The 16,437-nt window shown below is 37.7% G+C and overlaps 2 protein-coding genes across 8 annotated transcripts in view; both read right to left on the bottom strand.

Annotated features, from left to right (window-relative positions):
- Window positions 1–16,437, bottom strand: part of LOC145960497 (uncharacterized) — a 260,066-nt gene that overhangs the window by 66,990 nt on the left and 176,639 nt on the right. The gene's annotated exons all lie outside the window — the stretch shown is intronic.
- LOC145960805 (uncharacterized) lies at window positions 9,318–12,554 on the bottom strand. The gene is made up of 3 exons (XM_083080511.1): window positions 11,697–12,554; window positions 11,328–11,604; window positions 9,318–9,563 (listed from the first exon to the last, which is right to left on the bottom strand). Exons 1-3 carry the CDS (start codon window positions 11,777–11,779, stop codon window positions 9,318–9,320), a joined length of 606 nt encoding a protein of 201 aa, XP_082936637.1. The 5' UTR covers window positions 11,780–12,554.

Here is a 16,437-nt window from a genome sequence, read left to right as displayed (position 1 = left end):
CTCGATGCGAAGCGTCGAGCAATCGTAGTCGAACCACTAGCTCGTTGGGGTCGTCCCAGTGCACGTAATCGACATTTTACGTAAACGTCAGATATTACATTTCGGTACTACTACATTGCGGTACATGATAAAACATTTTAAATATTTAATAGATAATTGAATATAGTTTTGCGTTGATAGTCGCTTGATAGCCGTTCAATGCTGTTCGATAGCCGTTCAACGGTCGTTCGATAATCGTTCAATGTCGTTCGATAGCCGGTCGACAGTCGTTCATTTCCGTTCAACAGTCGTTCGATGGCCGTTCGACAGTCGTTCAATGTCGTTCGATAGTCGTTCGACGGTCGTTCAATTGCCGTTCAATAGTCGTTCGACAGTCGTTCATTTCCGTTCGACAGCCGTTCAACGGTCGTTCATTTCCGTTCGATAGCCGTTCGACAGTCGTTCATTTCCGTTCAATAGCTGTTCAATGGTCGTTCATTTCCATTCGACAGCCGTTCGATAGCCGTTCGACAGTTGTTCATTTCCGTTCGACAGCCGTTCAATAGCCGTTCGACAGTCATTCAATATCATTCCATAACCGATTCACCATCAACCCATAACATTCATTTTTCAATAGCCACGGCTATTGAACGGCTGTCGAACGGAAATGAACAACTGTCGAACGGAAATGAACGACCGTTGAACGGCTATTGAACGGAAATGAACGACTGTCGAACGGCTATCGAACGGCTGTCTAACGAAAATGAACGACCATTGAACGGCTGTCGAACGGAAATGAACGACTGTCGAACGACTATTGAACGGCAATTGAACGACCGTCGAACGACTATCGAACGACATTGAACGATTGTCGAACGGCTATCGAACGATTGTTGAACGGAAATAAACGGCTATCGAACGACTGTTGAACGGAAATAAACGACTGTTGAACGACATTGAACGATTATCGAACGGCTATCGAACGACTGTTGAACGGAAATGAACGACTGTCGAACGGCTATCGAACGACATTGAAAGATTATAGAACGACCGTTGAACGGGTATCGAACAGCATTGAACGGCTATCAAGCGACTATCAACGCAAAACTATATTCAATTATCTATTAAATATTTAAAATGTTTTATCATGTACCGCAATGTAGTAGTACCGAAATGTAATATCTGACGTTTACGTAAAATGTCGATTACGGGCACTGGGACGACCCCAACGAGCTAGTGGATCGATTACGATTGCTCGACGCTTCGCACCGAGCTGGCCAAAACGCTCATGACAACGAGATCATTCGAGGAACTTCGATCATAGAGGAACTTCGCGAAGTCGGCCTTATCATAAATTAAACGGTGTCTCGTTGCGCGACCTCGCGTCATAGTCCGTCGCCACACACACATATGCGATAAGTAATTTTAATATTTATCATATTTATATATTATTTTCATACATAATAAACATCATTTGTTCTTTTTTCATTGTCTGGATAGTGATTCATTCTAAATTATCATTCAATATAACGTATATATATATATATATATATATATATATATATATATATATATTAAATGTTAATATATCCATAGTTTTCATGTTCTCGTATAAAAATATTTTATTTTATCTTATAATTTTAAATATTTGAAATTAAAATGTGGAATGTATGTTTTATATATATATATATATATATATATATATATATATATAAAACATACATTCCACATTTTGATTTCAAATATTTAAAATTATAAGATAAAATAAAATATTTTTATACGAGAACATGAAAACTATGGATGTATTAACATTTAATAGATACATTATAATATATTAACATTTAATTATAATAATATTAACATTTAATAGATACGTTATAAAATATCTTTTATAATATATTTATTTAGATATTTTTTATATAAGAATTAGATTTTTTACTCATTACACTTTTTAAAAGTTATACTCAAGAACAATTTTTTCGATAATTGTGCAATTGATGATATTAAATATCTGTCCAACGGACAAATAAAAATATAAATAGGGCGTAATAATTAGTTTCTCAAAATCATTTATTTTGGATACTTAGCCTTATATAAAAAGGATCTGTAAAAGTACTGTTTGTTTGCATGCTTAATTTGTGCTTGGCGTTTATATTTTTGGTGAACGAACTGCACGCACCGGCGAGAAAAAATTTTCCCCGAAGACACGTCATAGTGCGAGGATACGATGACCTGAGGCAAGCTGACATCGTCGAGATGCGTCCGTACTCTCGTTTCAACAGAGGTTACCACTACATACTCATTGTCATCGATGTGTTGAGCAAGCACGCGTGGGTCGTACCACTCAAGAGTAAAGGCGGAAGCGAGACAGTTGACGCTATCGCCGAGATAATTCGAGATAGCAAGAGGTGTCCGAGAAACATACAGACCGATAAAGGGAAGGAATTTTATAACGCTGACGTGCAACGGCTCATGCGGAAACATGACATCAATCACTATTCTACATATTCGGTATTGAAGGCATCGATCGTTGAGCGATTCAATAGCACGCTGAAAAACGACATGTGGAAGATGTTTACGCTAAACTGATCTTACAAGTGGATCAACGCGTTGCCGCGACTTGTATCGGATTACAACGCGCGCAAGCATCGAACGATAGGTATGCGACACGTCGACGATACCCCCGCGATCGCTGAAAGACTCTTGGCTACTGTGTACAACCGTGTAAATATCGCGGGTCCGGCGAAATTCAAAGTAGGTGACTCGGTACGAGTTAGCAAGTACAAGACACTTTTCGAGAAGGATTACACACCAAATTGGATAACCGAGGTGTTTAAAATTGTAAAAGTGCAGCATACTAATCCCGTAAGCTATCTACTTGAGGATCGCATACTAATCCCGTAAGCTATCTACTTGAGGATCGCAAAAAATCTATCGCTGGAGCGTTCTACGAGCACGAGTTGCATCGCGCGAATTATCCGGACGTGTATCTCGTGGAGAAAGTACTGCGCAGGAGAGGTGACGAGGTTTACGTGAAATGGTTGAGATTTGACAATTCGCACAACTCTTGGATACATAAGCACAATGTGATTTAATTCATGCAATGTTTATTTTTAATTTTCAGGAAAAAATGTGTATAACATATAATATTTGAAAAAATGAAAATATACATAAAATATAAAATCTTTATTAATATTTCTTTCCATAGTATTATATATGTATTTATTCTTAATATAAATGTGTAAGATATGCATTACATAAAAGACATATGAAATATAAACGTGTAAAATATGCATTACATAAAAATATATGAAATATAAAAATACAAAAATCTTTATTAACATTTCTTTTAATAGTATAACACACACACACACATTTTACATTACATTTTACATTTTATAAAGATATCCGGTAATGTCCCCATGGTAACGTGTCAGTCCAATTCTCGTATTGATTCTTTTATTTGCGCGTTTATCACCCGACACAAATTCACCGTTGAATATAGTATTCACTTTTACACTGTTGTGTCTTTTTATAACGTCTTGCACTTGCTCGAGCACGATGTCTTTGGCATCCTCGAGAAATTGACGAAGTTCAATATGATTTGCGTTAATCAAAGCACCGGTCAGAATACGGCTATCGAACGCGGTATCGATCTCTCGCTAAACGAGTCTTTCCGCGTTATTGTCGCCGCTGTAATCACCACCACTGGGTATAAACCGTCTCTGCAATCGAGTCTTTGCACCTTCGAGTCGCGCGATTTTAGCCACCAGAGATTGTCTATTTCCGATCGAGAGTCGTGGACGCTTGACACGACTGCGTTCTTCGAGCTCTTTAATAAATTCCTCGCAACGCTGCAGCCATGCAAAATACTCGCCCAAGGTGGCAATTTGGCGGGACTGCTCCACCAGATCGCGTTCAGTCTGCTCGATGTTTTCCATTTTTCCTGTCTTTTTTCACACTACGTCACAGTTTTCTACGGAGTACTTACACGTGACTTTTGCACACGATAAGCAATACCGTTTGCTATCTTGAACGTGATAGAGCTTACTCATATAATTATAACGTTGAAAGCATCGTTTATAGACAATTGGATGCATACATCGCCAAATTTTCATATCATTATCGTCACAATTTTTTCGGATCATCGCTACGTGTCTAGGATCTTTCCAACTCCTATACTGCGAAGTACGCAAATTGTTTATCATCATCAATTCTACGCACTTCTCAATATCTATATAAATATTAATGCATAGAGCTTTGCCTAAATGATAGACCTTCCGCATAATTCTCGACGTATAGTCGTAATAGTCCTTTTTATAGCAAAATTCTTCTTCTTCTTCTTCTTCTTCTTCTTCTTCTTTCTTACACTCATCGAACATCCGTCTGTATATTTTCCCTCTCGCGGAGTAAGGCCAGTCATAAGGAGGTTCAGGGTGAACACAGACCCTTTGTCCTATGACGTGTTTACTAGTTCGTGATACGCGTAAACCGAGTTCGCGATCGCGTAGAAAATACACCGGTGATATTCGTTGCATATTCGTGAATTTTTTTATCCTCCAGAGCATCGACGACATCAAGTTTATAATCATCAAAATATTCAGAATCAAAATACTCAGCGTGCACAGTATAATTATAATTATATTCATAATTATAACAGAACATGTTGAAATTAATTTTTTCTCACGTTGCTCGCACATTTTATACAGTCTTATTCAATGTTTTTCACTGTGTGCAAATTGGGCACATATTGCACGGAAATGTTAGATACAACGGATCCCTACAATTTGAACAGTATCGTCCATCCATTGCATCAGTGTCTCAATTTTATGCTTTCGAACAGCATACATGTTTTGACTATCCACGCCTTGCAATGCAATCATACACGAAGGACATACAGCTAAAGCACCACCCGTGGAATAATAAAAGTATATGGTACAAAATTTTGTACGTCTGTTTTGAGCATTAAATTCCGCAACAGACACTATTTTGTCGATATATTCCGTGGTGTTCTCACTGCAGTTACTAATGCAATCACTGTCAGCCGACAACGCGTGATCTTCGTCTACTTTCACTTTTATACATTAATCGCGCAAAAATCTTTCTAACAGAACACCGCTATACTTTTACAACCGACATGTCGATGGGCGTTCAAATCACGTACTATGATTTGATGCGCTTCAATCCTCCTTATATATTTCGTCTAAACCTTTCTTATCTTTGTATTTAATACATAAGTATGATGTATCAATCATTTATTTACATCTCAGAATTCGCACGTATCACCTTCGCTTATATGAACGGAGAAAACAAAGGCGCAAAGCAGCCGAACATCGGCGCTGATACGCGCGAATTCTTCCTAGAAAAAATGTGGAAGATGATTCTGGGATGTTTATATTGTCAAATACCGGAGGATCCTTACTCCTCGGGTGACGGGTATACCAGGAAGAGATCAAGAATGGTTGACGTATATCGTTGTGGAAGCGCCGCAAGAATGCAGCTGTTTATATTGTTTATAAACCGGACATAGGCATATGTACTGTTTATATTGTTTATCAACCGGGTATGTAATATAATATTGCTTATACTTGCGATAAATGCATGGGACCGCGCATACTTTTTTCTTACGACGCGTTTTTGATATGGTGATAATGCCACATCTCTACTATACAATCTCGTACCGAGACCTCGTTGCCTCATCACAAAGAGTTTAGCAGTGCGCGAGTCGATAGGTACCTATAAAAAAAGTGAAGAAGAAATAGATCCAAATATTTCTTTCGTTGTTTTTCTGTGTTTCGTTGGTCTCGTATAATGGCTGAAGAAGACGTTATTATTATTGATGACGAAGATGTTATTATCATCGATGATGACATTGATGACGAAGATGTTGTTATTATCGATGATGACATTGAACAGATTATTATCATTGAAGATGATAATTTAATGGAAATCGATAATCTGGACGAATCAGACGTGGTTGGGTCTGAGGAAGAATTCGAGGAGGAAATACCATCCTTAGTGGATTCTGATTATGCCAGTGATAATGATGGAATTAAGATAGAAAAAGTGCCGACATTTAAACGAGATGGAAATAAGTAACTTGGATGTGACTATAAAAATGTGTTGCATCACATATTATTATTATGATCTGGAAGAAGGGACAAGATATTGTTCAGACTGTTTTATTAGACTGGCATCTTCATTTCGGAAAGCCGATTCTATTCGGAAACATAAAACGGCTTATTGTGTCCTATTAATAGGCAGTTATTGTAAAGAATGCAGAAAATCATTATATCAAATAATACCATGCAACATGTGTCCCATTTGCACAAATTAAAATAAATGGATCATAGATAACAGTGTAAGTAACTTACAATTTATAATACATCAAAAGTCCTAAAATAAATTATTAAAACTTCAAATGTATGTCTTTTTTCTGTTCTAGGAGCGGCCACCCCTTAGCCCGGCGCATCACCCCCCCCCCATATATTTTAAAATTAATTTTTATATTTTTATATTTTATACTAATTTTTATATTTTTATATTTTATATTAGTTTTTATATTTTTATATATTTTTTATATTTTTAAATTAAATTTTATATTATTCTCCTTATTATTAGAAACACATACACACACACACACACACATGTATTATTACACAGACACACTTTAATAAATTTTATATTTTTAATTGTAAAAAAAAATTGCAGTTATTTACACGCCTTTCTTTTGCGCTCCTATTCCTTGCGGTATCTCTCTCGCGTTAGTTATAAGAATTTATCGTTGTCTCTATCACACCCGTCATTATTCTCGCGCTAGTTATAAGTCTTTATCGTTCTCTTTTTCGTACGCGATTATCTCGACCTATTGTTCCCTCTCTCTCGCACGCGTTCTCTTCGCGCTATCGTTCCCTCTCTCTCGCACGCGTTCTCCTCGCGCTATCGTTCCCTCTCTCTTGCACGCGTTCTCTTCACGCTATCGTTCCCTCTCTCTTACACGCGTTGTCTTTCAAAGGAATGCAGCTGTTTATACTGTTTATAAATTCGCGCGACACGGTATGTAATACAATATTGCTTATACTTGCGATAAAACATCCAGCACGCGCCGAAACAAGCGTACCTCGCCCCGCAGCCCCCGCGCCGCCGAAATCCCCTCCGTCTCATGTGACGTCATTCCCCCGCGCCTCCGAAATCCTCCTCGCGCCTCACCCCCCCCCCCCCTGAGAGGACCTGAGTTAGAAGTTCTAACTTAGAACCCGCCTTATATACCTACTTGAAATTATAAGAAAATTTAAGTTAAAGAAAATTTATATAGATAGACAGAGCACACACACATACAGGGCCGTCTTAACCGTGTGTGCGAAGTGTGCATTGCACACGTACGGCAAATTTTGCATGGACTTACAAATAAAATTGAGTGATCCTTCACTCAAAGAGTGTGATATTGATGCCATAGAACTTGATATGGAAATCGAAAATGTTTCAGTTTTCTTTGAAAATGAACTTAATGCTTTCGATGTATTGTAATTTATGTTAAAAAATGAATTAACCACATTTCCAAATTTAACAGTATCTTTAAGAATTTTATTGATCCTACTTGTAACAGTAGCTGCAGGAGAAAGATCTTTTTCTAAACTCAAACTAATAAAAATTATCTGAGATCTTCAATGATGAAGAAAGATTCAATTCTTTAGCTACAATATTTTAAGTATAGAGAATGAAATATTTGAAAGCTTAAATATAACAGACATTATTAAAGAATTTGCTACTAAAAAAGTCAGAAAGGTAAATATTGATTTCAATAATTAAATTGATAAGTTAAATTATGTTTGTTTTTTTCGCTTTTTTGTAGTAATAGTCATATATCTATCTACAGGGTGTATCTGAAATGATGCACTAAGCTTTAGAAGCGTATTCTAGCGATCAAAATAAGACTTTTTTTTCTTATGAACATGGGTCCGCAAATGAACCCCCCTCCAAGCTAAAATTCGAAAATGTGTGAAATTGACCAAACACCCGCAACGCAAATTTATTTATCTCTCAAGAGAGGGTGATAGGTAACGTCAAAACCTTTTTTGTTCTGAAATACAGCCAATTTTTAATTTTTTCCCCAAATTTTAGGGGCCTCTAGCTCAAAGGGGGTTCATTTACGGACCCATGTTCATAGGAAAAAAAGATCTTATTTTGACCTCTAGAATACGCTCCTAAAGTTTAGTGCATAATTTCAGATACACCCTGTATATACAGGGTGTCGCAGACCCGTACCAGCCGAATATCTCAAAAACTGAGCGCGGCAGACAAAAATATTTCAGACAAAAGTTGTAAGGTTTTAAGTAACGCATTACATGGCGATATCAGTATGACCTTGAAGAGTGTTGTCAAGGTTACGTGAAGGTCACCTTCAATGTTTTAAATGGAACCCCCTATTTTTTATTACATATTTTTGTAGCTTATCTCGAGAGCTTTTCAAAACACTATAATTAAGTTAGTTTTCATTAAGTACTTTTCGAATTAGGAGGCTTGAAATCATTTCTTAATTTTACATAAATCGTAAAATATCTTGTAAAATATTCATTTTTCGATTACTTTACCTTAATACTTTTATGTACAAAATAAAGAGAGGAATCAATTGGTGTAAAGAAAACACATAGTTGTTTCGAAGAAAAAATATGTAATTTTTAATTGCAAATTAACTCGGAAAGTACTTAAGGAAAACTAACTAGGAAAGTACTTAATGAAAACTAACTTAATTATAGTGTTTTGAAAAACTCTCGAGATGTTACAAAAATATATAATAAAAAATAGGGGGTTCCATTTAAAACATTGAAGGTGACCTTCACGTGACCTTGACAACACTCTTCAAGGTCATATTAATATCGCCATATAATGCGTTACTTGAAACCTTACAACTTTTGTCTGAAATATTTTTGTCTGCCGCGCTCAGTTTTTGAGATATTCGGCTGGAGAGATACGGATGGTCTGCGACACCCTGTATATACTGGGTGTTCGGAAATTCAATCGACAAATTTTCAGAGATTGTCGGGGGCACTATAAGAATCATTTTTTGCAAATGAACCTGGGGTCGGAAACGTGTCATTACATCACTACGGCATACGGAGTGTTCGAAAGAGTCGGGACCTCGAAATATCACAAAAAATAGAAGTTTTACAAAAAATTGTTTCAAACAAAAGTTGTAGGGTGTAAAAAGATCTATTTACTGGCGCCATGTGTTTGACCTTGAATGGCGTCGCCAAGGTCACGACAAGGCCACCTTGAATTTTTGAAATGGAACCCTCCACTTTTTATTGCATATTCTTGTAGCCCTTCTCGAGACCTTTTCAAAGCACTAATTTTACCAACTTTAAGTAAGCCGTTTCGAAGTTATCGAGCTTTTCATGGTAAGATGTCTCGCCCACGAAGGCAAGAGATCCAAACACAAATTCGATTCCTAGATTGGAAGATAATCTAGCCAACCATGGCAAGATCGGTGGCTGATCCAGCCGATGAAGGCAAGATTGGTGGCTGATCCAGCCGATGAAGACAAGATCGATGCCTGATCCAGCCGATGAAGGCAAGATCGGTGGCTGATCCAGCCGATGAAGAAAATGGCTCAAAATATCATACGCATCGGTCAGTTATAAAAGTAGATCCACCATCATTTACCACTTCTACCTTCATTCGCGGATAATAATACGATAGCTACAGTCGTCGACTTATCAGGAAAAACTTTATAACTTCAGTAACTTCGAAACGGCTTACTTAAAGTTGGTAAAATTAGTGCTTTGAAAATATCTCGAGAAGGGCTACAAGAATATGCAATAAAAAGTGGAGGGTTCTGTTTCAAAAATTCAAGGTGGCCTTGTCGTAACCTTGGCGACGCCATCCAAGGTCAAACACTTGGCGCCAGTAAATAGATCTTTTTACACCCTACAACTTTTGTTTGAAACAATTTTTTGTAAAACTTCTATTTTTTGTGATATTTCGAGGTCCCGACTCTTTCGAACACTCCGTATGCCGTAGCGATGTAATGACACGTTTCCGACCCCAGGTTCATTTGCAAAAAATGATTCTTATAGTGCCCCCGACAATCTCTGAAAATTTGTCGATTTAATTTCCGAACACCCTGTATATACACTCACCCGCAAAAAAAGCGGTACACCTAAAATTTGAGAAAATTTCATCAAATTTTAAATGATCATAACTTGGTAAATAATGATGATAAAAATATGTTTAAAAAAACAAAATGAAGGCTGTAATGTCCACTTTAAGAATATTTAAGTGGCAATTATGCTCAGCCATTGTTTTCAAAATGGCGGATAAGGAAGTGAAAGGATGTAAAATTGATTATTAAAGGATCGAGTTTGGGACGGTGCACGGCGTAAATCAGGTAACGCAGCCCAATGAGACCAGATGCTCGTGAAAGTGTGGAGTGTTATCTTTAAAATGTTTTTTTACCGAGCTCGATACGATGATTTTTCGCTGAGTTATTCCGAATTTAATTAAAAACGCTCTTTTTTCTTCTTCAATTTGCAGCTCAGCGAATAATTATCGTATCGAGCTCGGTAAAAAAGCATTGTAAAGGTGATACTCCACACTTTCACATGCATTTCATCCCATTGGGCTGCGATACCTGATTCACGCCACGCACTGGAGCAAAGCGGGAACCTTTATTTATCGGTTTTGTATGCTTTCATTTATCCGCTATTTTGAAAAAAAATGGTTGCACATAATTTCAATTTAATTTAGGTGTGTGTGTGTGTGTGCTCGTTTGTATACCACAAGGATAAGGACCCCGTGGTTCGTCAGCTCCACAGTATTTAAAGACTCCAAACCCTCCTTGTGGCGTGTGTGTGTGTGCGTGTGTGTGTGTGTGTGTGTGTGCTCGTTTGTATACCACAAGGATAAGGACCCCGTGGTTCGTCAGCTCCACAGTATTTAAAGACTCCAAACCCTCCTTGTGGCGTGTGTGTGTGTGTGTGTGTGCTCGTTTGTATACCACAAGGATAAGGACCCCGTGGTTCGTCAGCTCCACAGTATTTAAAGACTCCAAACCCTCCTTGTGGCGTGTGTGTGTGTGCGTGTGTGTGTGTGTGTGTGTGTGCTCGTTTGTATACCACAAGGATAAGGATCCCGTGGTTCGTCAGCTCCACAGTATTTAAAGACTCCAAACCCTCCTTGTGGCGTGTGTGTGTGTGTGTGTGTGTGTGTGTACGGGCGCACGCATGTGTGTATTAATAGTGGGTATGACCTCCTCGTGCGCGTATTACCTCATTCATACGATCAGGCATACTCTGTATTAGTCTTTTTATTTCATCCTGCGTAATTGCATCCCATGCATTTTGAAGAACTCTTTGAAGTTCTTGCAGTGACTGAGGTGCAGGTACGTGATTTCGTACTTTCTTGCCGAGATTGTCCCACAAATGCTCAATGGGATTTAAATCCGGACTACTTGCTGGCCAAACAAGTCGATTTATGCCAACTTCATCGAGGAAATCAAACACTCTTCTCGCAGTGTGTGGTCGAGCATTGTCTTGCATAAACAAGAAGTTCTCTCCGATAAAGGGTGCATACGGAACAACATACGGAAGGAGTATGTCTTCCACGTATACATCTGCGTTCATGTTCCTGTCAAAAAAGTGCAAATCTGTATGAGCGTCCGCTGAAATACCTGCCCAAACCATCACAGAGCCTCCATTGTAGCTGTACCTTTCACTTACAGTACAATCTGCAAATCGTTCTCCACGACGACGATAAACTCGTTCTCGTCCATCTGGAGAATAGAGACAAAAACGAGATTCATCGCTAAAGAGTACTTTGCCCCAGTCTGCGTAATTCCAGTCTCTATGCGCAACTGCAAAATTGAGTCGAGCTACGCGATGACGACCTGTAAGAAAAGGTACAGCCGCTGGCCTGCGCGAAAACAGATTTTGTTCCGCTAATCTTCTCCGAACGGTGTCAACGGATACATTGCAATTGTGGACATCCCTTAAATTGTTTCGAATTTGAACAGCTGTTCGATGTCTGTCTCTTAATGAATTTAAAACAATAAATCGGTCATCGTTTTCATTGGTACGTCGAGGGCGCCCAGAACCAGGCCTCCTCTTGAAAGAATTGGTGTCTAAGTACCTGGCATAAGCACGTTGCACAGTTGACACTGACAGATCAAGTGCCTCAGCAACGTATCTTCGACTTCTGCCATCTTCAATTAAAGCAACAACTTGAGCAGCTTTTTCTGGAGTTATCGTTGCCATAATCGAGAAGTAATTTCGAGAAGAAGTAATTAATTATGGTTTCAATAGATGAAGTCGCAAGGAGCAACGCGTCTAGAGAGCTAGCAAATCAATCGCATAACTTGTACTATAGTCTTTCAATGTTTTTTCCGTTTGAGACGTGCTTATGCCAGGTACATTGAAAGACTATAGTACAAGTTATGCGATTGATTTGCTAGCTCTCTAGACGCGTTGCTCCTTGCGACTTCATCTATTGAAACCATAATTAATTACTTCTTCTCGAAATTACTTCTCGATTATGGCAACGATAACTCCAGAAAAAGCTGCTCAAGTTGTTGCTTTAATTGAAGATGGCAGAAGTCGAAGATACGTTGCTGAGGCACTTGATCTGTCAGTGTCAACTGTGCAACGTGCTTATGCCAGGTACTTAGACACCAATTCTTTCAAGAGGAGGCCTGGTTCTGGGCGCCCTCGACGTACCAATGAAAACGATGACCGATTTATTGTTTTAAATTCATTAAGAGACAGACATCGAACAGCTGTTCAAATTCGAAACAATTTAAGGGATGTCCACAATTGCAATGTATCCGTTGACACCGTTCGGAGAAGATTAGCGGAACAAAATCTGTTTTCGCGCAGGCCAGCGGCTGTACCTTTTCTTACAGGTCGTCATCGCGTAGCTCGACTCAATTTTGCAGTTGCGCATAGAGACTGGAATTACGCAGACTGGGGCAAAGTACTCTTTAGCGATGAATCTCGTTTTTGTCTCTATTCTCCAGATGGACGAGAACGAGTTTATCGTCGTCGTGGAGAACGATTTGCAGATTGTACTGTAAGTGAAAGGTACAGCTACAATGGAGGCTCTGTGATGGTTTGGGCAGGTATTTCAGCGGACGCTCATACAGATTTGCACTTTTTTGACAGGAACATGAACGCAGATGTATACGTGGAAGACATACTCCTTCCGTATGTTGTTCCGTATGCACCCTTTATCGGAGAGAACTTCTTGTTTATGCAAGACAATGCTCGACCACACACTGCGAGAAGAGTGTTTGATTTCCTCGATGAAGTTGGCATAAATCGACTTGTTTGGCCAGCAAGTAGTCCGGATTTAAATCCCATTGAGCATTTGTGGGACAATCTCGGCAAGAAAGTACGAAATCACGTACCTGCACCTCAGTCACTGCAAGAACTTCAAAGAGTTCTTCAAAATGCATGGGATGCAATTACGCAGGATGAAATAAAAAGACTAATACAGAGTATGCCTGATCGTATGAATGAGGTAATACGCGCACGAGGAGGTCATACCCACTATTAATACACACATGCGTGCGCCCGTACACACACACACACACACACACACACACGCCACAAGGAGGGTTTGGAGTCTTTAAATACTGTGGAGCTGACGAACCACGGGATCCTTATCCTTGTGGTATACAAACGAGCACACACACACACACACACACACGCACACACACACACGCCACAAGGAGGGTTTGGAGTCTTTAAATACTGTGGAGCTGACGAACCACGGGGTCCTTATCCTTGTGGTATACAAACGAGCACACACACACACACACCTAAATTAAATTGAAATTATGTGCAACCATTTTTTTTCAAAATAGCGGATAAATGAAAGCATACAAAACCGATAAATAAAGGTTCCCGCTTTGCTCCAGTGCGTGGCGTGAATCAGGTATCGCAGCCCAATGGGATGAAATGCATGTGAAAGTGTGGAGTATCACCTTTACAATGCTTTTTTACCGAGCTCGATACGATAATTATTCGCTGAGCTGCAAATTGAAGAAGAAAAAAGAGCGTTTTTAATTAAATTCGGAATAACTCAGCGAAAAATCATCGTATCGAGCTCGGTAAAAAAACATTTTAAAGATAACACTCCACACTTTCACGAGCATTTGGTCTCATTGGGCTGCGTTACCTGATTTACGCCGTGCACCGTCCCAAACTCGATCCTTTAATAATCAATTTTACATCCTTTCACTTCCTTATCCGCCATTTTGAAAACAATGGCTGAGCATAATTGCCACTTAAATATTCTTAAAGTGGACATTACAGCCTTCATTTTGTTTTTTTAAACATATTTTTATCATCATTATTTACCAAGTTATGATCATTTAAAATTTGATGAAATTTTCTCAAATTTTAGGTGTACCGCTTTTTTTGCGGGTGAGTGTATATTATACATAGATGTTATGATTTTTTCATTATTTATTTTATTTACCTATTTGAATAAATGCTTAAAGTTCTATAAAATTGTTGTTTATTGATTCTATAGAAATAAGTCTTTCCTGCTTTGTCCAATCCAATAAAAGAGGAGCGGCAATTATTTGCTGGCACACGGGCGGCATTAATGCTAAAGACGGCCCTGCACACATACATATTTGAGAGACAGAGAGAGAGATCCACCATCTTGAAATTTGAAAGAGCTTACATTTGTCAGATTCGGTTGTTGAAAGAAGTCGTGTAGAAATATATCTAATACAGTTGTTACACATTTTAATAAATTTTTCTAAATTTTCTTTTATATCTTTTTATTGTGATTCTGTCCGCCATATTGGATCCACCATTCTTAATTTCAAAGAATAACAAGCGACATTAAAATATATACATTTTTATCCAAATTTTAATTTGTGGGAATGTGGGAGTTGTAAGGAGAAAGGTTGATTTGGAATAGCTTATTGGACCACTATGCATGACCAGTCTTATAACTTATATATCTCAGCGAAAAAAAATCGTGCGGCGGCAATCAAAAGTGGATTTAAGAGGTCAAGGCTAATACTATACGATGCCATTAGTAAAAATATTTCAAAAAATTAAATTCCCTCATAATAAATTTATCGAAATAGCCATTTTTAGGCTATTTAATCACAAATTACTCAAATAACGTGCTGGAGAAATTCTGTGGCCAGATTCATTTTCAGCGTCAAAATATCTATCAGATTCACTTATTCTGCTTTTTTCATAATTAATCAAACCTAAAATTTCCCAGGCCTGTGTTATTAATTAAAATATTAAAAGTCAATTTTCGTGTAATATTTCTTTCCATTCATATTTTTATCCAGATTTGTAGATTTATTAGGAATTAACATATTGGTACATTGCAATACAATAATTGGAAGAATTATTATGGAATAATGTGTCAATTTTCTGCGAGATACAATTTATGTTTATGGTATATGTGCGTCGATTAACAGATAATTTTATAATTTGATGTATCACCGTTTAATGTTTTCTAATGCGTATTATTGATTGTTGCGTTGAAGATGTATCAAAAGATAATCCGAAACGTTCGTTTTTGTTACATATAATGTAATAACATTACATTTTCAACTTTTCTTCCACAATTAATAACATTAATAAAAGCTTGGCATTTGTAGTCGGAAATAAGTTAAATAAATTTATAAAGATCCAAATTTTGATTTGTTATCCACTGAGAACCATTCTAATGTAGTATATAAAATCTGTTGTAAAGATTGCAATCATATATGGGAAAGACTGGTAGACAACTTACTACCAGGATAAAAGATCATCGCTCCAACATAAATAATTTGTTGAATCTCTTTCTGTCGTCTCAATTCACAGATTAAGTGGCCATAATTTTAATTAGGATAAGACAATTATTCTAGATGAAGGGCCGTCACACAAAGAAAAAGATTAATTTCAGAGATGTTGCATATTTTTCAACAGGAGAATGGCCTTAATATTCAAAATGATACAAATTTATTAGATAAATCTTATCTTCTAATCAAAAAATGCTCGCCATTTTTGAAGCTTCCCCCTTATTCCTGTCCATCTTTTCCCGTGATATTTTTTCCCTTTGCATTTCCCTGCTACATTCCTACGCATCCTTTTTATACGGCATCATCTACACAGTCATATGAATTCCTGTTCGCGGTTAACATCTCATTTTTCCGCTCGACACTCTTTTATTACTTCAGTAGCAAATTCTTCCTTATTCTACAATATTTTATTTCTACTTATGTATGTATATAACACTTAATATCATTGCTTTTATTGTTCAATTTTTATTTTGTATTTTTCTACATTTTTGGCTGGTTTGTTCTTGCGAGTTCTTGTGTGTTGCACTGTTCAATTTCTCTAATTTCAGTTCTCTTATTATTTCACACACGTTGTGCATGCATTAATTAGAAGAGACTTTCCATTGTGGCGATTGCAGATTGACTGAATTTTTCATAATTTTTTT

This window comes from Camponotus vicinus, unplaced genomic scaffold (assembly GCF_025532165.1).
Source record: "Camponotus vicinus isolate PSW18456_S1 unplaced genomic scaffold, iyCamVici1.0 SCAF_10, whole genome shotgun sequence".
In the NCBI taxonomy this organism is placed as follows: Eukaryota; Metazoa; Arthropoda; class Insecta; order Hymenoptera; family Formicidae; genus Camponotus; species Camponotus vicinus.
Note: the sequence above shows the minus strand (reverse complement) of the source record. Positions and strands in the feature narration are given on the sequence as shown.

What these genes read in the sequence shown, in the direction of transcription:
- LOC145960805 (XM_083080511.1), bottom strand. Translation starts at nt 11,779, where the DNA reads ATGAATCTCGTTTTTGTCTCTATTCTCCAGATGGACGAGAACGAGTTT. An exon ending in AACGATTTGCAGATTGTACT is followed by an intron (nt 11,605 to 11,696) that starts GTAAGTGAAAGG and finishes CTTTTTTGACAG; the next exon opens with GAACATGAACGCAGATGTAT. An exon ending in CACTGCAAGAACTTCAAAGA is followed by an intron (nt 9,564 to 11,327) that starts GTTCTTCAAAAT and finishes CGGCTGGATCAG; the next exon opens with CCACCGATCTTGCCTTCATC.